Source organism: Pantherophis guttatus, chromosome 2 (assembly GCF_059756535.1).
Source record: "Pantherophis guttatus breed Tessera chromosome 2, ASM5975653v1, whole genome shotgun sequence".
NCBI lineage: Eukaryota > Metazoa > Chordata > Lepidosauria > Squamata > Colubridae > Pantherophis > Pantherophis guttatus.
In genome coordinates, this window is record NC_142064.1 from 261,877,162 (window position 1) to 261,903,153 (window position 25,992).

Consider the following 25,992-nt stretch of genomic DNA (forward strand, 5'->3'; position numbering starts at 1 on the left):
GTCTCAGTTTGATCACTAGGCAGCTCCCCTCGTGCCAATATTGACCAAAATGTTTTCAGAAATGAAAAGAGGCCATGTGAAGGAGGGAGAAAGACACAAGGAACTGAATGATAAGATACAGGTCTTCACAGATGTGAGCATAAGCAATATTTACAGGTTTTCAGGGAAGAAAAAAAATCAGTTCAAGTTATACAGGCCGCAGAGGGTGAGGCTCCCAGGACCAATCCCAACTCTTACCGTAATGCACACGGGGACTGTAACATGCAAAGTTCATCCGTTTCTCTTCTGTGATTGCATCCTCCAGCGTACGCTTCAAACGTGGGCAGGCACCTGTTTGGTAGAAGAAATATAGTCTGATTCCTGGATACCCCTTTGATCAAAGGGGAGGGAATCTAGCACCGAACTCCAAGATCAGCAGTGGGTTGCTCCTGGTTCTGTCTGGTTCTTGCGAATCGGTAATAAAAGTGGCGGGAGGCTCCGCCCACCTGCCCGGACATCATAATGGACGATCTGCGCATGGGCAGAAGCTTCACGAGCGAAGCATGCGTGTGCGCGCACTCCCGTAGGAAACCAGTAGTAAAGGTAAGAAGAACCCACTCCTGTCCAAGATGGCTGAGAAACCAATCTAATTTCTTTAGATAGGAACATGGAAGTTTAGATAGATGTTTTAACGATTAAAGAATGGAGAAAGTGGACAGAACAACAGGACATTTGCATTGTTTTCACATCCTTAAAGACCCTTTTCAAACATGGTAGCTATGTTGGCATCAACCATCAGAAATGTTACACTAACTATTAAGCGTGGATACATGGAGCAAATACAGTGGCTATGGATATTTTAAGACCTGGGTGGCAGTTGTGATGCAGACATCTACCAGACCTTGGCTAGAGCATTTCCACCAATGCATAAACCAGGGGTGGGTTCTAATTTTTTTTTACTACCAGTTCTGTGGGCGTGGCTTATTTTGTGGGCATGGCTTGATGATCATGTGACAATTCTTTAGGATTTAGCAGAGGTACTGGTCTACCAGGCTTTTAACTGCTTGCAGAGCTGTACTGCTCTACTCATTTTGTTTTGGGAGGCACTGGTCTACCCATTTATTTTTGCAGGCACCGGTCTACTCATTTGTTTTCTTTTACCACTGATCAGCTGTAGGGCGGCCCTTTGAAGCCCCGCGGCAAGAGTTTAAACAGTTTTTTCCCCTCTAGCCGATAGCTGGGACTCAGGAGGCAGCAATAGATTGGGGGTGGGGCCAAATAAAAGGTAAGAATAATGCAGGGGTGGTGGAGGGGAGTGGGGGGAGGCAGAACCGGTTCGGTGATGTCATATTGTCACCGCTACCGGCTTGGCCGAACCGGGAAGAACCGGGAAGAACCCACCACTGGCATAAACCTATGATCAGGTTCCAAAAAACACACTTATTAAAGTTGTACAGCCACAGGGTTGGAGGACTGTACCATAAGAAGAACAGCCTCATTGCCGGGGTTGGCAATTACTAGAAAGGCTCAGTATTATTTTGATTCCTCCTTCCTCAGTTGTATTCCCAATAGTGCTTTTAAGTCACCCTGAAGAATGTATTCCTGATTGAAAGGAGAAGCATTCAGACAATCCTTGGTCCAGCTACCATGTGGTTCCAAGCAGAATGGGACAACTTGCCACAGTCAGCTTACTGTGGCCAACTCTCCATGGCCAATTCGCTGCGGCCAACTCAACACAGCCAAATCTCCATAGGACAACTCGCCACGGGCAACTCTCTGCGGGTCAATTCACCGCAATTGACAATTTATCAATTCAATTTAATTATTTAAAATAAAATAAAAACTTGTTTTAATTGTTGTCATTCAGATTTCATTCTGTCCTTCCTTTTTCATCCTTTCTTTAATGATTCCGCTCCAGCATTTCTTTGATATCAATGTAACTCTTGTCCCTCAGTAAATTAGCCATGGTGAATTGACTATGGTGAGTTGACCATAGTGAGATGGCCGCAACGAATTGTCATAGACCCTGTTCCAAGTGACAGCAGATCAGCTGCATTATTTTAAATAACCCTTGAAAACCACCTTTCTGGTTAATCATATGGAAGTAAACTTGGGTTGCATTTGTGTTTTGGCAGGAGGAGGGCATGTGCCTCTGAATTTAGAGATCTTAAAACCATTGATTTAAAGTCCAGGTAACTTTACCTTCCGCACACTGGCAGACATCATCTGAGCACAATGCGGACACGTACTGTGGCTTATTGGGAGCACCGTAGAAGATGCTGCAACGTTGATCTACAAGAGGGAGAGTGGACTAGTCAGAGGAACATAATGCATGTAGTCCTCAACTTACAACCACAATTGAGCCCAAAATTTGTTAAGTGAGTTTTGCTCCATTTTATGACTTTTCTTGCCGCATTCGTTAAGTGAATCACTGCAGTTGTTCAGTTAGTAACATGGTTGTTAAGCTTCCCCACTGACTTTAGAATAGAATAGAATAACAGAGTTGGAAGGGGCCTTGGAGGTCTTCTATCCCACCCCTGACCCACCGCTCAGACAGGAAACCTATAGCATTTCAGACAAATGGTTGTGTAATCTCTTCTTAAAAACTTCCAGTGTTGGAGCATTTACAACATCTGGAGGCAAGTTCTTCCACTGATTAATTGTTCTAACTGTCAGGAAATTTCTCCTTGGTTCTAGGTTGCTTCTCTCCTTGATGAGTTTCCATCTTATCCTGCTTTCAGGTGCTTTGGAGAATAGCTTGACTCCCTCTTCTTTGTGTGAACTCCTGAGATATCGGAACACTGCTATCATGTTACCCCTATGTCCTTCCTTTCATTAAACTTCTAGATATAGCAATAGCACTTAGACTTATATACTGCTTCATAGTGCTTTTAAAGCCATCTCTAAGTGGTTTACAAATGTCAGCATATTGCCCCCAACAATCTGGGTCCTCATTTTACCCATGCATGTGTTTTAACATTTTTAAAGTTTTTAATGTTTTTCTTTTTAACATTTTTTATGGGATTGTTCGATTTGTTTTATTCTTTGTCGTAAGCTGCCCAGAGTCCCTTGGGAGTTGGGCGGCATAGAAATGCGACAAAATAAATAAATAATAAATAAAATAAATCTCGGAAGAATGGAAGGCTGAGTCAGCCTTGAGCCTGGTGAGATTCGATCTGCTGAACTGCAGCTAGCAGTCAGCTGAAGTAGCCTGCAGTACTGCACTCTAACCACTGCGCCACCTTGGCTCTATATACATACCCAATTCCAGCAACCATTCTTTATATGTTTTAGCCTCCAGTCCCCTAATCATCTTTGTTGGTCTTCTCTGCACTCTTTCTAGAGTCTCAACATCTTTTTTACATGGTGGCGACCAAAACTGGATGCAGTATTCTAAGTGTGGCCTTACCAAGGCATTATAAAACAATATTAACACTTCAAGTGATCTTGATTCTATCCCTCTGTTTATGCAGCCTAGAACTGTATTGGCTTTAACAAACTAATATTGACTAATAATAAACTAATAAACTGTGTGACATGCTTAAGGACCCCAGTGATTCACTTAACAACTGTTGTAAAAACTGTTGTAAAATCAGATCTTGACTGACGACTGCCACGATTTATGACTGAAATTCTACTCCCAATTGTGGTTGTACATCGAGGACTGCCTGTACTACAAAATTAGCATACCTTTTGAAACAGTCTTTACAAATAATCAGTCATGTGTGTTCTGGAGACATCACAATGTGTCTGACACACCAGTTGTTCCCCACCAGAGACTGATTTTTTAAAAAAATGCATCACACCAGCTCCCACTCCCTCTCCTCAACTGTTGTTTGCCTTGACTTACCGGGTTCGTAGAAGTCATAGATGGTGGCGCTGGCTGGTTGTAGTTTTCCCACAGATACGATCTGTTTAGCCCTGAAAGCGATACACTCACGACCGGATTGTGGTGCCTGGAAACACAGAGAAATACTTCAACTTAAAACGTTATATTCTACCTTTCTTCTGTGATCTGGGATGCAATCCTCCATTCGGGGGCAAATCGGATGATCCATGTACAGGCAGTCCTTGACTTACAACAGTTCATTTAGTGACCATTCAAAGTTACAAACGGCACTGAAAAAAGTGACTTATGGCCGTTTTTCACACGTACGAGTGTATCCCCCATGGTCACATGATCAAAATTTGGACGCTTGGCAACTGGCTCATATTTATGACGGTTGCAGTGTCCGGGGGGTCATGTGATCCCTTTTTGCGACCTTCTGACAAGCAGAGTCAATAGGGAAGCCAGATTCACTTAAGTTAGTGTTACTAACTGAACAATTGCGGTGATTCACTTAACAACTGTGGCAAGAAAAATCATAAAATGGGGCAACGTCCACTTAACTGATGTTTCACTTAGCAACACACATTTTGGGCTCAATTGTGGTCGTAAGTCTACCTTGTAATATGCAGTTCAGCTCCCTTCAATGTGCTGAACTCCAGACGAGTTGGCTGTTAATTCTAGTCATTTCCAGACAGCATCAACAAGAACTGTGCTGGCTGAGGATGATGGGATGTATAGTCCAACATAAGGGGGGGGGCTGCTGCTTGGAGAAGGCAAATGAAGCCGGGCATCAATTCAGCACTTTAACAAACAATGGTTCGAGACAGTGAACCAAGATTAGCTTCTGAAAATGTCACAAGGATGATCAACATTAAGACTCCAGCCTTTGGAAGGAACTACATTGTCTAAAAAGGCAGCTATCCGTGGCTTACAGGTAGTCCTCAATTTACAACCACAATTGGAATAGAAGTTGCGTTGCTAAACCATGCAGCCATTAAGTGAGTCGTTAGCTGCAGTTGTTAAGCGAATTGTGGTAGTTATATGAATCTGGCTTCCCCTATTGACTTTTCTTGTTAGAAGCCCCCCCCCTCCCGCCCCCGCTGGGAAGGTCACAAATGACAATTATGGATGCCGTAATCATCCTAAATACATGGTTGCAGTGGTGGAATTCAAATTTTTTTACTACCAGTTCTGTGGCGTAGTGTGGCTTGGTGGGCATGGCAGGGGAAGGATACTGCAAAATCTCCATTCCCACCCCACTCCAGAGGAAGGATACTGCAAAATCTCCATTCCCACCCCACTCCAGGGGAAGGATACTGTAAAATCCACATTTCCTCACGATCAGCCGGAACTCGGGAGGCAGAGAATAGATGGGAGCGGGGCCAGTCAGAGGTGGCATTTACTGGTTCTCTGAACTACTCAAAATTTCCGCTACCAGTTCTTCAGAACTGGTCAGAACCTGCTGAATACCACCTCTGATTCTACTCTACTCTACTCTACTCTACTCCTGTTCCTATTCCTGCTGAGTGCCAAAGAATTGAGGCCTTTGAACTATGGTGCTGGAGAAGACTCCTCCGAATCCCTTGGACTGCAAGGTGATCAAACCGTTCACTCCTAGAGGAGATCAACCGTGACTGCTCTTTAGAAGGCCGGATCCTGAAGATCAAATTCAAATCCTTTGGCCACCTAATGAGAAGGAAGGACTCACTGGAGAAGAGCCTAATGCTGGGAATAATTGAGGGCAAAAGGAGAAGGGGACAGCAGAGAACGAGGTGGCTGGATGGAGTCACTGAAGCAGTCGGCATGAGCTTAAATGGACTCCAGAGGATGGTGGAGGACAGGAAGACCTGGAGGAATGTTGTCCACGGGGTCGCTATGGGTCGGACACAACTTCGCTGTGGCATACGTAGCCATGCCTCTGCCCAGCAACACAGAAGTGTTGCCTATTGGCTGTGAAGTGACAGCTTGGCTGGCGGGAGAAATGAGTGCGTGTGATTGGCCACCTGTTTGACAGCTGCTGTATAAATAGCAGCCTTGACAGAAATTGTTGCTTGGTTCATTCGTTTCTACTCTAATGGGTATTTGCTGTTGTTATGGCCTGAGGCCTTGCCTAATAAAGGACATTGTTATTTAATACTGTCTCGCCTCTTCTCACCTCGCTTCAAACAAAGCACTGGCGACGGAGGATGGGATTTTGAGGAGACAGTAGAGCACTGGCGAAGCAGTAGAGTTATCACACTCCCTGCCTTTGTTATATTCATCAAGAATGTCTACCCAGGCAAACTTCGCTCCATATGAACCAGCCTCCGAGACGTGGGACGCCTATGTAGAACGTTTTGACTGTTTCCTCCAGGCCAATGATTTTACCGAACTGTCCAGCGACAGGAAACGTGCCCATTTCCTGAATGCATGTGGCCCACAAATTTTCGCGACAGCCAGGGCTCTGATGGCTCCTCAACCTGTCTCTACAGTGCCCTGGGCCACTCTGATGGGCAAACTAAAGGCACACTATGCGCCTGCTTCCTCTCGCATGTCCCGGCGATTTACATTCCGCCAGAGGGTCCAGAAGGAAGGGGAGTCCATTAACTCTTACATGGCTTCCCTCAGGGCCGCTGCAATAGATTGTGAGTTCCCAAACCTAGATGACTCCCTCCTTGAGCAGCTGGTGTGTGGTGTGAGGGACACGAGACTACAGCGTCGCCTTTTAGCAAAAAATGACATCTGCCTCCAATCCGCTTTGGATGAGGCGTGCGCATATGAGATGTCAGAAAAATCTGCGGCTGAGATGCACAGGGCTCCGTCCGCGCTTGCAACTGCCCGGTCAGTTCACCATGATGATGTCTTTTCTGATGACCTCACAGACGAGGAAGATGACGCGAGTCGCCTCAAATCATCCCCAACAAGCAAACGGCAAACAGAACGAAAACCACAACGAGCACCTTGCCTCGGCTGCGGCGAAAACCATCCTCGCTCATTGTGCCGTTTTAAGACCGCAGTCTGCCGACGATGTGGCAAAAGGGGTCACCTGGCTAAAGTCTGTCGCTGGAGAAATGAGGGCGTGTGATTGGCCACCTGTTTGACAGCTGCTGTATAAATAGCAGCCTTGACAGAAATTGTTGCCTGGTTCATTTGTTCCTACTGTAATGGGTGTTTGCTGTTGTTATGGCCTGAGGCCTTGCCTAATAAAGGACATTGTTATTTAATACTGTCTCGCCTCTTCTCACCTCGCTTCAAACAAAGCATTTGCAACTAACAACAAACCCTATGCCTTGCCTTCTCCAACCACCCCTCTGAATATATTGTTTTGTAGAAAATCCTCTCACCTGGTCAAAATACAGGAGCAGCCGTTGTCCTTGAATCTCCCAGTGGTTGATGTATTGGTCAGGAACCTCTTGCAGCTGCAGAGATGGGAGGGAGGGAAAAGCCATAAGGAATAGATCAAGCAAGCAGATCTCCCAAACCGATTGGTCTTGCGGTTGATTAATGTTTTCCTGCCAGCTATCAACACTGGGAAAGCAGGAGGGTGCCAAGAGCAGATGGTGTAACCAACAGGTTTACTTAACAGGCCCTGGTGGCCTGAAATCCAGGCATTGCTCTCCAATGAAGAGCCAGAAGAGAGGTGACTGAAGCAGGATAGTGATATTTTCCACCTTATTCCAACACCAAGACGATAGGCAAAGATGTAACATCAGTTTAACTCAGGCGTCTCCCAACTTGGCAACTTTAAGAATTGTGGAGTTCAACTCCCAGAATTCCCCAGCCAGAATATGTGGCTGAGGAATTCTGGGAGTTGAAATCCACAAGTCTTTAAATTGTCAAGTTTGGAAAGGCCTGGTTTAATTTTCTGCCAAGCTCAACGGTGGATAGAAAACAGTAAGACACGGAGAAGCCCTGTTTTCTCAGTGTTTCCACCTCCAGTCTCTGTTTCACCCATCTAAATGGGGACATGTTGGGGACATCCAGATCCAAGAGTTTCTGCCACGGAGGTAGATATGACTAACCACACTTTCCCAGTATTAAGAGCTGTGGTGGCACAGCAGTTAGAATGCAGTATTGCAGGCTAACTCTGCTCACATTGCCAGGAGTTCGATTCCTTCAATCCTGACTGGCTCAAGGTTGACTCAGCCTTCTCTCCTTCCGAGGTGGGTAAAATGAGGACCCAGGTTGTTGGGGGCAAGAGGCTGACTCTATAAACCACTTATATACCGCTTATATAGACTTATATAGACTTATAGACTTATATAGACTTATATAGTCTATATAAGCGGTTATATAGACTATAACCGCTTATATAGATTTATATACCACTTGTGAAGTGGTATATAAGTCTACATGCTATTGCTATTAAAAGCTGTGGCGGCACGGTGGTTAGAAGGCAGTATTGCAGGCTAATTCTGCCGACTGCCAGCAGTTCGATCCTGACTGGCTCAAGGTTGACTCAACGTTCGATCCTTCCAAAGTCAGTAAAATAAAGATGCAGACTGTTGGGGGCAATATGCTGATTCTATAAACCGCTTAGAGACGGCTGTAAAGCACTGTGAAGTGGTATATAAGTCTAAGTGCTATTGCTATTAAAGAGAAGTACAACGCTTTGTCAAGAGCTACCTGAGCAAGGTCCACCTCATCAGGCTGAAAGCCACTCAACAGGGTGATGTCAACAATGACCATGCCAGAAACACGGGCCCCCCGTTGTCTCCTGTGGAGAAAGATTAAGAGAGAAAGGTTGAGAGGTGGGAGAGATTGTTTAACGCCTTTAGTTTGATTTAGTTGACCTCTGTGGTTCAATAGAAACATAAGACGATGACATTGGGTGAACTGGATCACATAATGTTGATACAGGTAGTCCTTGAGTTACAACCACAACCATGTGTGTCAGACTCAATTGCATCATGTGATGTGTCGTGATGTTTTTTTGCCTTTGTGGAGCCGAGGTGGGCGTGGCCTGCGTATGACACATCCGGCCTGCAGGCCGCCAGTCTGACAGGCCTGACCACAATGGAGGCCAACCATGCTTCCATTCTTAAGCAAGACAAACATTAAGTGTGTTGTACCCCATTTTATGACCATTGGCCACTGTCGTTAAGTGAATCACTGCTGTTCTGAAGTGAATTGTGTGGTTGTTAAGCGACTCTGGCTTCCCTCGTTGATTTTGCTTATCAAAAGCTGGCTGGGAAGGTTACAAATGGTGGCCACGTACAGTGCAACAATCATAAATATGCACCGGTTGCCAAGCAACCAAATTTTGATCACGTGACCACGGGGAAGCTGTAATGGTCGTTCAGTCTGAAAACTGGTACTTAGTCACTTTTTTCAGGGCCAGCATGAACTGTTGTAAATTGAGGACTACCTGTACAGAGCATCATAATATATCCCCACCACCACCTCAGGCAGGGTTAGATATTGTACAGGTAGTCCTTGTCTTACAACCATTCATTTGGTGACTGTTCAAAGTTACAGCGGCCCTGAAAAAAAGTGACGGATGACCATTTTTCACACTGACGACTATGTTCGGATGCTTGGCAACTGACCCACGTTTAGGATGGTTGCAGCATCCTGCGGTCAAGCAACCATCATTTTGCGACCATCTGACAAGCAAAGTCAATTGAGAAACCAGATTCATTTAACAAAAGTGTTGTTAACAAGTGTAGTGATTCACAACAAGTGTGGCAAAAAAAGTCGTAAAATGGGGCAAAACTCGCGTAATGTCTCACTCAGCAACATAAATCTTGGGCTCAGTTGTGGTTGTAAGCCGAGGACTACTTGTAGTTCTGAAGACATATGATCATGTGGTGGAAGGTATTATATTGGATTCCCTGGGGGGCGGGTTTATATATTTAAATTTATTCATTTAAAATATTTATATAGCAGTGCATCTTAATCAACTCTAGGAGGCTCAGATATTACAGTTACAGGTAGCCCTTGACTTACAACCAGTAGTGAAATCCAATTTTTTTTACTACCGGTTCTGTGGGCGTGGCTTGGTGGGCGTGGCAGGGGAAGGATACTGCAAAATCCTTATTCCCACCCCACTCCAGGGGAAGGATATTGCAAAATCTCCATTCCCACCCTACTCTAGGGCCAGCCAGAGGTGGTATTTGCCGGTTGTCAGAACTACGCAAAATTTCCACTACCGGTTCTCCAGAACCTGTCAGAACCTGCTGGATTTCACCCCTGCTTACAACCGCAACTGAGCCCAACTTTTTTCTTTCTAAGTGAGACATTTGTTAAGTGAGTTTTGCCCCATTTTACGACTTTTCTTGCTACAGTTGTTAAGTGAATCACTGCAGTTGTTAATGTTAGTAACACGGTTGCTAAATGAATCTGGCTTCCCCATTGACTTTGTTTGTTAGAAGGTCGCAAAAGATGATCACATGAATCCAGGACACTACAATAGTGATAAATGTGAGTCAATGGTCAATGTCTGAATTTTATTCACATGACGATGGGGATGCTACAATGGTTATAAGTGTGAAAAACAGTCGTAAGTCACTATTGTCAGTGCCATTGTAATTTTGAATGGTCACTAAATGAACTATTGGGAGTCAATGACTACCTGTATTTGTAAAAATAAAAAAAGTGGGATATAAATAAACAAACAAACAAACAAATAAATCTGTGAAAATAAATAAATAATAAATAAATAAATATTAAATCTGTCAAAATAAATAAAAAAATAATAAACCAGTCAAAATAAATAAACAAAGAAATAAATAAACCGGTTAAAATAAATAAAAATAATAATAAATAAACCAGTCAAAATAAATAAATAAATAAACATAATAATAAATAAACCAGTCAAAATAAATAAATAATTTTTTTTTAAAAACACCAGTCAAAATAAATAAATAAATAAATAAATTTATTTATTTATTAATTCAACATATATATATATATATACCGCCCTTCTCCCCAGGGGGACTCAGGGCGGTGGACAGCCAAACTTAAAACACATATAGTACAAAAGTTAAGAAAAAACTAAAATAAATTAAATCATCAGCATTTCCAATTTAAAATCCCAGATCTGCAAAATCGAAAAGTTCTCAATTTAAAACCCAGAATCAATAAAATCGAAAATTTAAGAACCCCATTAAAACCATTTTAAGCTAGGCCAGCTTGTTGGAATTAATAAGTCTTCAGGGCCTTTCGGAAAGCGCGGAAGTCCGGGATCAGTCGTATTCCAGGAGGTAGCTCATTCCACAGGTTGGTATGATAAATGATAAATAAGCCAGTCAAAATTTTAAAAAATGAACAAACTTGTCAAAATAAATAAATGAACAAACCCGTCAAAACAAACAGATAAAATAAAAAATAAACCAGTCAAAATAAACATAATAATAAATAAACCGGTCAAAATAAATAAATAAATAAATAAATGAACCAGTCAAAATAAATAAATAAATAAATAAATAAATGATAAATAAACCAGTCAAAATAAAAAAAAAATGAACAAACTTGTCATAATAAATAAATGAACAAACCCGTCAAAACAAACAAATAAAATTACAAATAAACCAGTCTAAATAAATAAATAAAATAAAAACTAAACCAGTCGAAATAAATAAATGAAATGAAAAATAAACCAAAGTAAAATAAATAAATAAATAAATAAATAACATGGGAAGTAGCCCATTGCTTATTGCCAGCCCACTCTTAACAATTCTTTTGGTCCCCCTCCCAACTTACCAGAAGCAGACTTCGTAGGTGACATCATGTTTTGACTGTTCGGTGTCTTTGGTCTCCCTCCTTCGGCGCTGCCGGGCATCAAATAACTCAATCTGTGACAATGGCTGGCTAGCAGGTGGTGATGTGGGTGGAAGATCGTCTTCATATTCATAATAGTAATCTTCCATTTCAGCTGCAGTAAGAAAACACAGGCAAATCTTAACAAGGATCTACGCAGAGCAAAGACCATTGGCATTGTGAGGTGTGGAACATATTTGCTTTTTGTATAGGTGCACTGAATATGAAGTGTGCCTCATAGGAAGAACAGTTGCATGAACTGGGTATGTCTCAGGGGTGAAATGCTCCCGGTTTGGACCAGATTGCCTGATCCGGTAGCAATGGAGGCAGGTGGTTCGGAGAACCGGTAGCAAAAATCCCTGCCCCACCCCCATGCCCAGCTGAGCTGCACAATCATCAGAGGCTTTTTCTTTTAATTTTTAAAAACATATTTTCTACAACCTCTTGGGCCAAAAAAATGCTTTTAAAAGTAAAAAAAAAAAGCCTCTGATGATCGCGCGGCTCAGCTGGGATCGTCAAAGGGATCGTCAGCTGATGATCCCAGCTGAGTTGCCTGATCATTAGAGGCTTTTTTTCTTTTAAATGCCTCTGACGATCCAAGCTGAGTTGCCTGATTGGCAGAGGTTTTTTTCTTTTAAAAGCCTCTGACGATGCAAGCTGAGTTGCCTGATTGGCAGAGGCTTTTTTCTTTTAAATGCCTCTGACGATCCAAGCTGAGTTGCCTGATCGGCAGAGGCTTTTAAAAGGAAAAAAAAACCCCTCTGCTGATCAGGCAACTCAGCTGAGATCGACAGAGCCTTTTGAAAGCATTTTTTTACAACCTCTTCGCCAAAGAGGTTGTAAAAAAAATGGTTTTAAAAGAAAAAAAAATGGCCACGCCTACCCAGTCACAATACCGCCCCCACCAAGCCACGCCCACAGAACCAGTAGTAACAAATTTTAGATTTCGCCACTGGTATGTCTAGTTTAACAAAAAGAAGGACTAGGGGTGCTCAAAGGTGCTTTTTCAAGAGGCAACTGGACTTTCTGGGTTTTCTTCGAAGACGTTTCGCTTCTCATCCAAGAAGCTTCTCCAGCTCTGAAGAATGAATCAGTGAAGAAGAAGCTTCTTGGATGAGAAGCGAAACGTCTTCGAAGAAAAACCAGAAAGTCCAGTTGTCTCTTGAAAAAACACCTTTGGGACAACCATGATCTGGATGGCTGAGAATCTCCGTAGACAAGGAGTAGGGGTGACACGATAGCAGTGTTCCAATATCTTAGGGGCTGCCACAAAGAAGAAGTTGGCAAACTATTCTCCAAAGTCCCTGAAGGCAGGACCAAAAGCAATGGATGGAAACTAATCAAGGAGAGAAGCAACCTAGAACTAAGGAGAAATTTCCCGACAGAACAATCAACTAGTGGTACGGCTTGTCTTCAGAAGTTGCGGTTGCTCCAACATTGGAGGCTTATTTGCTTTTTGCCTAAACAGCTCAACATTTAAACTATGTTCTACCACTTTGTGTAAAACTAGCCAACCATAAACCAATCTTGTTTAAACCATAAATGATTCTTCCCAAACAGCAGTCACAGTATATATTGTAACAAGCTAACCTATGAAGGCTAACCCCAAACTAAGAGAGGAAAGGAGTAACAAAGCTCTCAAATTTGCATCTCTGTTCATGGACTTTATTTATTTTTATTTACTTACTACATTCATAAGCCACCTATCCAGTGCTGGGTTTCAATTTTTTTTACTACCGGTTCTGTGGGCATTGCTTGGTGGGTGTGGCATGGCTTGGTGGGTGTAGCACCTCACTCCAGGGGAAGGATACTGTAAAAACTCCATTCCCTTCCCAATCCAGGGGGAGGTTGCTGCAAAATCCCCATTTCCTTCCGATCAACTGGGACTTGGGAGGCAGAGAATAGATGGGGGTGGGGCCAGTCAGAATTTTTACTACCGATTTTCCGAACTACTCAAAATTTCTGTTACCGGTTCTCCAGAACTGGTCAGAACCTGCTGAAACCCGCCTCTGCACCCATCTCCCTCTACAAGGCAGTTCACATTAAGCAACAGTCTGCGATGTGTTGGCCCAGCTATGTTGTTTTTTAGTAATCACAAAGCAGAAAAAGAGGGGGGAACCACCAATCAATTTTATATATATATAAATGTATCCTCCCTGTAAAGGTACAGCATTTGTATGCTGAGGATGGATAGATGAGGGTGTGGCTAACTGATGAGGACTAATAAGTCTGAAATAGATCTATCTTAGTCTCCTTAGTCTCCCAATGGGCAGCAGGGTGCTTGCTGGCTGCCAGAAAAAGTCTAGAAACTAGTGGATTGTGATTTCACTGAACTAGGGCTGCATAAAAATCTTATATATGACGAGGTCCCACTCGTCATCTTCAGGCTGGTGTCTTCAGCTTCGTGCTTGGTATATATAAATAAATCCGCAGTCCCCAATCCCTGACGTACTATTTCGGCGAACAGAGCCGCTCACGGTCACTTCTAGCCCAAGAGTTTGACAGGTGTTGTTCTGGACAGCCAAAACATGAAACTGCTTGAGAACCTGGAAGGATAAAGAAGAGAAGATAAGATTTCCCTCTCCTGAGTGATGCTGTTAAGTTGTGCTAAACGAATGTTTTTCAACCTTGCCAACTTCCCCATCAGAGGTGGTATTCAGCCGGTTCAGACTGGTTCACCCGAACTGGTAGCGGAAATCGCAGGTGGGCCAGTCTACCCACCCCAGCTCTATGCCATCCTATTTAGGCACGTTTTTTAGCCATGTGCATGTGTGTAAGCTGCACGCACGAGCAAGGCGCATGCACGGAAGGCCACGCACAGGCATGGACGTGCGCACACTCACATTTGCAAACTGGTAGGGAAGGTAAGTGAATACCACCCCTGTTCCCCATGGCTGGCTGGGGAATTCTGGGAGTTGAAGTCCACCTATTCTAAAGTTGCCAAGGTTGAGAAGCAATGTGCTCTAGCAGGGAAGGGGAAACAACTTATGGTTTTAGTTATTCCAAAAGAGGACCACACATACTAATCCCACCGCCTCCTTAACTGCTCGGGAATCTAGGTTTCCAACTGTGAGCCACCAGTTTCCTGATGTTTGGGTTCTCTGCTGAGGAGAGTTGTGGATTTCTCCTTCAGATTTAACAGATTAACAGAGTTGGAAGGGACCTTATGGGTCAGTGATGGCTAACTTTTGCCATCGCGTGCCAAAAGCAGGGGGAGCGCAGGGGGGTCACGTGTGCGTGTGCCCACACCCATAATTCTATGCGTCCTGCCCCCGCGCATGTGTGCACGACCCCCCGTGCTCCCCCCGCTTTTGGCACGCGATGGCACAGTGGGCCCGGTAGGCCCGTTTTTCGCCCTCCCCAGGCTCCAGAGCCTTTCTTCCGGAAGTTGGCAAACGGGCCATTTCCAGCCTCCGGAGGGCCTTGGCGGGGGGGAGGCCATTTTCGCCCTCCTCAGGCTCCTAGAAAGGCTCTGGAGCCTGGGGAGAGAGAAAAACAGGCCTTCCTCACACACACACACACACACACACACACACCAGGTCCTCCGGAGGCAGGAAACTACTCCGAAGGCCCGAAAATCAGTTGGCCAGTGCGCACATGCACACTGGAGCTGAGCTCGCATGCCCACTGATATGGCTCTGCGTGCCACCTGTGGCAAGCGTGCCATAGGTTCGCCATCACGGTTATAGGTCATCTAGTCCAAGCCCCCGCTCAAGCAGGAGACCCCACACCATTTCTGACAAATGGCAGTCCAATCTTTTCTTGAAAGTCTCAAGTGGTGAAGCTCCCACAACTTCCAAAGGCAAAGCTGTTCCATTGGTTGATTGTTCTCACTGTCAGAAAGTTCCTCTTCATTTCTAGGTTGAATCTCTCCTTGGTCAGTTTCCATCCATTATTCCTTGTCTGGCCTTCAGGTGCTTTGGAAAACGTTAGCTTTACCCCACTCCTCTCTGTAGCAGCCCCTCAAGTATTGGAACACTGCTATCCTGTGTTATCACTATCAATGTCCATCTGTGGTGGCACCATTTGTACTGCGACCTTTTGGAAACTCTTCCATTAGGACTGGAGATGCATCCAAAATGCAGGAAAACCAAACATCAATCCCATCAAGGGTTGGAAACATTCCTTCTGCTCTCCCACAACTACTGATTCACACATATTAAGAACCCTTCTGTCTTCACAAGATGCACAGCCAGCAGAAATGCAACAGATGCAGACTTTCCTGTTACTCTGAGGAAAAAATCATCTGGTAGAATCTAAGTTAAAGGGGACCTAGAAGCTGAAGTATCATTCTTAGCAGTTGGATTCCTACTCTTTAGCTATCTCTTTTTCTGCCTTACCCTGGACTCAGTTTCTGCCAATCAAAAAGTGCCAGCTGTAGTTATATAGACCATTTAATTGTTTATGGAGATTCTCAGCCATCCAGGTCAAGGTTGTCCCAAAAAAACTTTTTTTAAAAGGCAACTGGGCTTTCTTGTTTTTCCTTGAAGACATTTTGCTTCTCATCCAAGAAGCTTCTTCAGTTCTGATTGAATGATGGGAGGATGGAAGGATTTATATTCTTCATGGGGGCACAGTTGAACCTCCAAGTGGCCTCAAAGACTGTCAGAAAAAGTGCTAATGACCCGTTGACTGCAAGGAAATATAAATCCTGTTGCGATCCCGTTGTGAACCGGTAGTAAAAGTAAGTAGAACCCACCCCTGGTCACTAAATGAATTGTTATAAGTCAAGGACTACCCTACCTACTTTTCAGCCCTGCTGTGAGGCTAAGAGAAAAGGCCCATTACATCAGCCTCCCATCATAGTAAAAACCGTAATAGTCATCACTCAATATTAATTATAATAGCAGCATGAAAGTACTTACAGTCAGTGTCCCTTTCCCTTTTCCTTCCACTTTTACATCAATGTCGTTTCCCAAAGAAAACTGAAGGGAAAAAAAAACCCTAGAATTACGTTGTAGAATAACAAGAAAAAAAGAGCAATCTAACTCTTCGACAAAATCATACGCTGTACATATACATTTCCTTGAAAACACATAAATACAAAAGATAGTTTGAAACCTAATTGCAAAAGATGTTCCCCTTTTATACACAGACACAAAATTGCAACATCTGCCATTTGAATGTTGCTATCCATATCATTTAAATCGGTAGTTTGTCAAAATTGGCAACAGAATAAGAGTTGGAAGGGACCTTGGACAGCAGAAAGGTCTGGAAAGGATGGGTTTATATCCCCATCTGCATATTCCATTCCTCATCACATAAAGAGCCATGTCAACATGGGTACCTGAAGCTCTTCCTGGATTGGATCATTGGATCTTCCGAAGGAAATCTTAGTAGGCAAGTGTTTTCCAGGGATTGTAAGAGAAACTGATAGCTCATTCCCTTCTTCTTTGAAAGTGCTGATCCAGTAAGAGGAAAGGGCTTCCAAAGCCACCACTGTGTCCTGGGAAGAGAAGCCACCATAGAAATCAGAACTCAAGCCCTCGTCACCTCCCGTCTCGACTACTGTAATGCTCTCTACATGGGGCTCCCCTTGAAGAGCACTCGGAGGCTCCAACTGGTCCAGAATGCGGCCGCGTGGGTGATTATGGGAGCAGTACGGCGCACCCATGTAACACCTCTCCTGCGCGAGCTGCACTGGTTCCCAGTGGTTTTCCGGGTGCGATTCAAGGTGTTGGTTACCATCTTTAAAGCGCTCCATGGCTTAGGACCTGGGTACTTACGAGATCGCCTTCTGCTACCGATAGCCTCCCACCGGTCAATACGCTCCCACAGAGAGGGACTCCTCAGGGTGCTGTCGGTCAAACAATGTTGACTGGGGACCCCCAGGGGGAGAGCCTTCTCTGTGGGGGCACCTGCCCTCTGGAATGAATTGCACCTGGAGATACGGATGATCCCTGACCTACGCGCCTTTCGCCGTGCCCTCAAGACGTTATTGTTCCAACAAGCTGGGCTGGGCTGGCCTAAACATGAATTTTAATGGTTGTTTTAGTTTTTTTTAATAATATCGGGGCCAAATTATTTAATATATTTTTTTCATTGCTTTTAAATTTTTTGTATATGTGTGTTTTAGTGTTGGCTCTGCACTGCCCTGAGTCCTTTGGGAGAAGGGCAGTATAAAAATTTAAATAATAATAATAATAATTAACTCTGGCATGATTTTGGGAAATCCACATAAGAAAACACACAATCTCCTACCATTAACTTTGACACCTTGAGGTGTCAAACTCAAGGCCCGCGGGCCAGATCTGGCCTACGGGGTGCTTAAATCCGTTCCGCGGGGCCGCCCTGGAAATAGCAAAGGACCAGCCCATGGTGCCTTTGCCAGCAAAAGGAGGCTATCCCAGCCGAAAACAGAGCCTGGGGTGGCTGCCTGGGCCACCGCAGGTGCCCCAGACATGAGTGACATCAACCTGGCCATGCCCCCCCCGCCCCCTGAGGTCAAACACAACTCTGATAGGTCCCTCAATGAAATTGAGTTTGACACCCCTGTTCTAGGTCATCCATATTTTGTGAGGCCCACGTTCACCGTATCTCACTTTTTGTATCCTTCTGCAAATTCCTAAAGACTTGTATGCATTTGTGAACCTACCAAAATCCACGGGTCTTTTAAATGCTCAGAATTCATGTCCTTTTTAGACTTAGACTAACTTTATTGTCACTTTGAAGGTGACAACTAATCGGCATACATTAAAATGAAATTTCGTTGCATACTGTTAGGATATGGTTTGAGCCTAACAAGTTGTCCAGGCAATATATGTGTTCTGTGTCTTTAATATGAATATGTATTGTGTGACTTTAAGGCTTTACTGCTGAATCATTATAATGCTGAGTCATGCTGTAATGAGATAATCATTGGTTGTGAACATATTTAAGCAAGGTACTGTAACGTGTTCAGTTTGATGATATGCTGAAGCTGATATGATATGCTAGCATTGTGTGGAGCTGATGATATGCTACCATTGAGAGGAGTTGCTATCTGCTAATCATGGTTTGATGGATCTGCTACCATCGTGGTTTGTGAACCAGAGTGAGTTTGTTATTCTAACCAACTAATGTTTGTTTGGTAAGAAGATATCTGTAACTACTAGACTGATTTAACTGACAAAGACCTGGAATTTGTTTAAAGACTATGAGATTGTTTTTCTACTATAAAGTAAGCTTTTGATAAACCAGTTTGCATATCTCTTATTCATCGCTCTCAGCAACGTTTCCTTGTGCATTTACTCTGCTGGTTGGTAACACAACACCAATATCCTTAACACATATAGCTCTCAAAGAGTCTCCACCTCCAATATACACTACATAAATATGACAAGATAGATAGATAGATAGATAGATAGATAGATAGATAGATAGATAGAGATAGATAGATAGATAGATAGATAGATAGATAGATAGATAGATAGATACAAAATTATGCATATACCCGCATATGACACAGAGAAACGACACAGTCTAGTTCGGATGTATACAAGTACATGGCGAGAAAAACGAAACTTGCATGTTTACCAGACGGATGGCATAGGGAACAAAGCTGTTACAGAATCTGGTAATCCTGCTAGAAACACTTCGAAACCTCCTCCCAGAGGGAAGCAACGGGGACCAGATAGTGAAGAGGGTGTGTGGGGTCTCTAACAATGCTTCGAGCTCTAAGCACATAGCGCTTATAAGCAGTGTCCTGAATGGGGAGGGAGAAGGAAGAGTGCAGCATCCAGAATTTAGAATAGAATAGCAGAGTTGGAAAGGACCTTGGAGATCTTCTAGTCCCAACTCCCTGCTCAGGCAGGAAATCCTATACCATTTCATACAAATGGCTGTCCAGCCTTTTCTTAAAAACCTCCAGTGATGGAGCACCCACAATTTCTGGAGGCAAGTCGTTCCACTGGTTAGTTGTTCTAATTGTCAGGAAATTCCTCCTAAGTTCAGCCAGTACCTGTGTCGATCTGAATCCTCCTCCGTAGTTCCTCTGCTCGGTCAGCCACTCAGCCACCTTGGCAGCTCTTTCAGCATCATTTTGCTTCACTAAGTAGAGAAGGGCGTAGCTTGTGGCCTCCACTGAGATAGCTGAAGGCACCCTCGTACGATGGTCCTCACCGGCTAACCAGAATATCATGGTGCTGTCTGGAGGGCCAAGAACGAGAGAACAGAATTTAAGGCCAAAGCAGAAGTGATGCTTAAATTTGTGCTTTTGATTGATTGATTGATTGATTGATTGATTGACTGACTGACTGACTCCCTCCCTCTCTCCATTCCATTCCATTCCATTCTATTCCTCCCTCCATTCCCCTTCCTTCCTTCCTTCCTTCCTTCCTTCCTTCCTTCCTTCCTTCCTTCCTTCCTTCCCATCCCATCCCATCCCATCCCATCCCATGACACTCCATTTCCATCCCATCCCATCCCATCCCATCCCATCCCATCCCATCCCACTTCATTTCCATTCCATTCCATTCCATTCCATTCCATTCCATTCCATTCCATTCCATTCCTTCCTTCCTCTCTCCATTCCATCCCATCTCACTCCACTCCACTCCACTCCACTCCACTCCACTCCCATTTCCATTTCCATTTCCATTTCCATTTCCATTTCCATTCCCATTCCATACAGGTATTAAACAATTCAGTGGTTCATAGAACCAATCAAACTAGAGTTCTCACATGAAACACAAATACTGTATCCATTAACCAGATTCAAATGACAGATAGCCCTCAGCTTCTGACCACAATTGAACCCCAAATTTATGTGGCGTGCTTTGGTCCATGGGGTTGCGAAGAGTCAGATACAAGTTAGTGACTGAAAAACAATACACATATTTACATATACATACCCGTGTTTTCCCGAAAATAAGACCCTGTCTTATATTTTTTGAACCCCAAAATAAGTGCTTCGCCTTATTTTTGGGGATGTCTTATTATTTTGGAGCACATAGAGCAAGACGGGGCTCCTCTTGCCATCTTACCTGATTTCCAGCTCTGTCTCCCTAAACCTAACCAGAGGAAATGGCAGTGCATGCATTTAAATATTTTTTCGGGGCAGGCTTATTTTTGGGATGGGCTTATTTTCAGGGGGGGGCTTATTTTAGCGCATGCGCTCAGAAGCCCGATTGGGCTTATTTTCAGGGGATGTCTTATTTTAGGGGAAACAGGGTATACACATACACAACCATGTACTCCTAGACTTACAACAATTTGTTTAGTGATTGTTCAAAGTTACAACAGCACTGAAAAGAGTGATTTATGACCGTTTTTCAGCCTTACAACCATTACGTGAACCTCAAAGTAATCAACTTTGTACAGGTAGTCCTCGACATATTAGTGACTGTTCAAACTTACAACAGCACTAAAAAATTGACTTACAACCATTATTCACCTTTTTGACTTTGCAGCATCCCTATGATCAAAATCCCTAATTTTGATCATAGTCATATGATCAAAATTGAGATGCTTGGCAATTGGTACATATTTATGATGGGTGCAGTGTCCTGGGGTCATGTGATCCCCTTTTGCGACCTTCTGACTAGCAAAGTCGACAGGGAAGCCAGATTCACTTAACAACCGTTTTACTAACTTAACAACTGCAATGTTTCCCTTAATAATTGTGGCAAGAAAGGCTGTAAAATGGGGCAAAACCAGGGGTGAAATGCTCCCGGTTCGGACCGGATCGCCTGATCCGGTAGCGATGGAGGCAGGTGGTTCGGAGAACCGGTAGCAAAAATCCCTGCCCCCCCCCATGCCCAGTTGAGCCGCACAATCATCAGAGTCTTTTTTTTTACTTTTAAAAGCATTTTTTTCTACAACCTCTTCGGCTGAAAAAATGCTTTTAAAAGTAAAAAAAAAAAAGGCCCCTGATGATCGCGCGGCTCAGCTGGGATCGTCAGAGGCTTTTAAAAGCATTTTTTCTACAACCTCAGAGGTTGTAAAAAAATGCTTTCAAAAGGCTCTGAGGATCCCAGCTGAGTTGCCTGATCGGCAGAGGCTTTTTTTTTCTTTTAAATGCCTTTGATGATCCAAGCTGAGTTGCCTGATCAGCAGAGGCATTTAAAAGAAAAAAAGCCTCTGCCGATCAGGCCACTCAGCTGGCATCGTCGAAGAGGTTGTAGAAAAAATGGTTTTAAAAGTAAAAAAAAAAAAAATGGCCACGCCCACCCAGTCACAATAACCCCCCCACCCCACCAAGCTACGCCCACAGAACCAGTAGTAACAAATTTTAGATTTCACCACTGGGCAAAACTCACTGAACTAAGGTCTTGCTTAGCAACAGAAATTTTGGGCTCAATTGTGTCGTAAGTTGCGGACTACCTGTACACACACACGCGCGCGTACACACACACACGCGCGTACACACACACACACACATAAAATGCCAGAACAGATATTTTTAAACAGTGTGTCATGAAGATGAAGAAAGAGAAAAAATACTTTTATCTTCTGAGGAAAGTTCCGTCAGGCGGCTGCCAGCAAGAGCAATGGCGGATTTGTCCTGAGAGGCGAATGCGAGGGCGTAGCTGCTGATGGCCATGGGGTACGGCCTCAGGGACTGATCGCTCAGGGAACTGGCAAGATATGCTGTTGCAAGTTCCAAGCTATTTTTCTGGAAGAGAAGGAAATTACATTGGAGCTAATTATGGAGCTAATTATGGAGCTAATCATGGCATGGGCCCGGGGTATTTGCAGGATCACCTCCTACCGGCCTCCCAACGCCCAGTGCGCTCACATATGGCTGCCCTCCTCCGGGTCCCCTCAGCTAGACAGTGTTGGCTGGCGGTCCCCAGGATGAGGGCGTTCTCTGTGGCCGCACCGACCCTCTGGAATGGGTTGCCCACCGAGCTCCGGACGGCCCCTGACCTCCGCACCTTTCGCACCGACCTAAAGACATGGCTTTTCCACCAACTTCCCTGATCTGCTGTGGATTTTAATTTGGGTATTTGGGGATTTTTAATTTGGTTTTAATACTATTTAATTTTTACTTATTGTCGGGTTTTCTATTGTTGTGAGCCGCCCCGAGTCCTACGGGAGAAGGGCGGCATATAAATCTGACAAAATAAATAAATAAATAAATAATAAATAAATAGATAAATAAATAAATAAATAAATAAATAAATAAATAAATAAATAAATAAATAATTAGGGACCTCTAACTCTTGTCTTGTGGCCTTTGGGTTATCCCAGGTTTATTATTACACATTATTTATCTCTTTTATTCATTAAAGATGAAACTCAGTCAATTGAACATTTAAAATGTGTCACAAATACAATTGAGGGCCGAAGTGTACAGTTTATTGATATCACTGTACCAGGAGACGCCAGAGTTGAAGAAAAAGAACTGGAAAAAAATCACAAAATATTGCGACCTGGCCATCGAAACTACACAGCTACGGATGAAACATGTAACAGTGATACCCATTGTCATCGGGGCACTTGGTACCATGTCCAAGAATTTTACAAAACACATCAAGAAATTGCAGCTTCCTGCAATAACACCAGCGGAACTGCAAAAAACTGCGCTATTCGGAACATCGTATATTTTACGAAGATACTTGGTTGATACCTAGGACCGTGGCAGCAACCTGTATCAACCATTAGCACCAATCACATATATTATTATTATTATTATTATTATTATTATTATTATTATTATTATTATTATTATTATTATTATTATTATTATTATTATTATTATTAACTTTATTCATTAAACATGAAACTCAGTCAACTGAACATTCAAAGATGCATCACAAACCCCATTGACTGGTGCTAATGGTTGATACAGGTTGCTGCCAGTGTCCTAGGTATCAACCAAGTACCTTCTTAAGATGTACCAAGTGCCCCGATGACAATGGGTATCACATATTTCATCCATAGCCATGTAGTTTTGATGGCCAGGTCACGCTTATTATTATTATTATTATTATTATTATTATTATTATTATTATTATTGGTTAATCTTCAATTTGTTTTTGTTTTTTTTATTTGATTTATATGCCGCCCTTCTCCGGAGACTCAGGGCGGCTTAAAGTGCGTTAAGCAATAGCCTTCATACTTTTGTATATTTATACAAAGTCAGCTTATTGCCCCCACAAACTGGGTCCTCATTTAACCTACCTTAGAAAGGATGGAAGGCTGAGTCAACCTTGAGCCTGGCGAGATTCGATCTTACTTTAATTGCAGACAGCTGGTGTTAAATTACAGTGCTTCCGCCTGTTGAGCTAAACCAGGCTCCTGGTTGTTGTTTTGTTGTTGCTGTTATTATTATTCGCACAGTCAGCCAAATATTCAAATTGAATTTGGCATTTTTGTCTACCTATCGAGTCCGTACCAAGGACCTGGGATAGGCAAATGGATGTTTGACAGTGTTATAGATATCGTCACAGGATGGAAACTGTTCCAATAACAATAACAACAACAACAAGAATAATAAAAATCATCGCAAAGTCAGCCAGATGCTCAGACGGGTTGGTTGTTGTTGTTGTTGTTATTATTATTATTATTTATTACAAATTTCTTGCTACTAAACTGTACAGCAGTTTTTCGGAACCTCAGCAACTTTGACATATGTGGACTTCAACTCCCAGAGTTCCCAAAGCAGCATGGACTAATGAATGATGAATCCAGAATGTTCATTGAAGAATTCTGGAAGTTGAAGTCCACGCATCTTAAAATTGCTGAGGTTCAGAAACATTGCTGTAGACAAAGGGTAACATGGGGCAGGCTCAGAGGTGGGTTTCAGCAGGTTCTGACCAGTTCTGGACAACCGGTAGCGGAAATTTTGAGTAGTTCGGAGAACCGGTAGTAAAAATTCTGATTGGCCCCGCACCCATCTATTCTCTGCATCCCGAGTCCCGAGGAGGAAATGGGGATTTTGCAGTATCCTTCCCCTGGAGTGGGGTGGGAATAGAGATTTTACAGTATCCTTCCCCTGCCAAGCCCGCCAAGCCACGCCCACCAAGCCAAATCCACAGAACCGGTAGTAAAAAATTTTGAAACCCACCACTGGGCAGGTTGCTTCCAATGTGTATATAAAAGGATCGGAGTGACCCAACCAAATCTGAGAAAGGAGCTTTATTCGAGAACTGAGTCTCCAGTCCCAGTTTCTCATTTTTCTATAGAAGAGGGGGATCAGTAAAAGCTATTTTATTTAATAAGATTTAAACCAGGGAATAAACTAATATTCTTAATCATTTTACTGTGCCAAGCTCTCATATTCATAATTCTACTTTAGCACATGCAAACTGCCCACTGACTGGAACATTCATGAGGACTAGTAACTTTCTTCCCTTTTTAAAGAATTCAGGGTCCTGGATTCCACGCCCTAAAAGCAACGTTTTCACATGGGAAAGCACAGTGGTGGCCTCATACCAGTTGGCTCAGCTGCTCCTGTTTCTGCCTTTCTGCCTCTTCTTCCTCCTCTTTGGCTTCATACAAAGGCAAAGCTTGCTTCAGCGCGATGGTGACAAAGGCTGTCAGCGCGGCTCCCCCACGAAGGCCACCCACGCCGCCCTGGGGACAAGGAGGGGGGGAGAAAAAAACTCAAGGATGAGGACCAGAACATCATGATTAATTTTGAGGCACGAGAGTCGCAAAAAGAAGTGAAGAAATGAGCCAAACCTGAGGGGCCAAACCAAGACCTCACCTGCATCTCTCGGTGATAGACAGGGTGGGAGTCCGTGAAAGAACCATCACTCTGTTGCTGTTTCAGAATCCACTGCACTGATCCCCAGATCCCAGCACTTTCCACCTCCTGGTACATCCGAGTCAGTGACAAAACCTTCACCACAAAAGCTGTGAGCCTGAAGCAAAAGTGAAATGAGTGAACTCTCGGCACTCCTGGAAGTACGGATGGGGATGCTAGCAGGCAACCCAGTTTAAAAGGGAGGATGATGTGATGGGAGCAGGAGAAGGGGACCTTTTGAATAACTATTTTCGGTAACAAGGAGCACCCTGGATTACTGTTTCTAGCTCCGTTGAAGTGACAAGCAAAAACTTGAAATTCTGAGAAGACTCGGCTCAGATGGACCAAAGAGGAGAACCACGTAGAACAGGGGTGTCAAACTCGATTTCATTGAGGGCCGCATCAGGGTTGTGTTTGACCTCGGGGGGGGCCATTGGGGAGCTGTGGCCAGCTCAACGTCACTCGTCTCGGCACCTGTGGTGACCTGAGTGCTCTGCCAGCGAAAAAGGGCTCAAGAGCTCTGTGTCAACTTGCAAAGCATCCCTGGCCTGTTCTCGAATTGCTATAGGCCAGGGTGGATAGGAAACTGGCGAAACAGCACGTCAGCCAAAGTCAGATGCACATCCCATGCTTATCTTTCTCAAGGCTATATCCCAGGGTTACCGACAGCAGCTGGAGAGGAGTGACCTCTACAAGCTGCGAAATTGCTCTGTTGGCGAATGTGATTGATGACACACCCTAGAGGGAGGGGGGAAACAGGGTTATAAATTAC

General features: G+C 43.7%; 2 protein-coding genes across 2 annotated transcripts in view; both read right to left on the reverse strand.

The window, feature by feature from the left end:
• The window catches only part of LOC132712326 (uncharacterized), a 200,735-nt gene that overhangs the window by 164,304 nt on the left and 10,439 nt on the right, over window positions 1-25,992 (reverse strand). The gene's annotated exons all lie outside the window — the stretch shown is intronic.
• LOC117667875 (complement C4-like) overlaps window positions 1-25,992 on the reverse strand; it is a 104,193-nt gene that overhangs the window by 5,619 nt on the left and 72,582 nt on the right. Inside the window, exons 26-38 of the mRNA XM_060693346.2 lie at window positions 25,182-25,338; window positions 24,908-25,048; window positions 21,971-22,142; window positions 19,488-19,675; window positions 16,836-16,994; window positions 16,414-16,473; window positions 14,001-14,094; window positions 11,492-11,663; window positions 8,414-8,504; window positions 7,132-7,206; window positions 3,830-3,935; window positions 2,182-2,271; window positions 238-330 (exon numbers count right to left, since the gene is read on the reverse strand). Of these exons, the coding sequence (XP_060549329.2) occupies window positions 238-330; window positions 2,182-2,271; window positions 3,830-3,935; window positions 7,132-7,206; window positions 8,414-8,504; window positions 11,492-11,663; window positions 14,001-14,094; window positions 16,414-16,473; window positions 16,836-16,994; window positions 19,488-19,675; window positions 21,971-22,142; window positions 24,908-25,048; window positions 25,182-25,338 (1,598 nt within the window). The remainder of the gene's footprint in view (window positions 1-237; window positions 331-2,181; window positions 2,272-3,829; window positions 3,936-7,131; window positions 7,207-8,413; window positions 8,505-11,491; window positions 11,664-14,000; window positions 14,095-16,413; window positions 16,474-16,835; window positions 16,995-19,487; window positions 19,676-21,970; window positions 22,143-24,907; window positions 25,049-25,181; window positions 25,339-25,992) is intronic.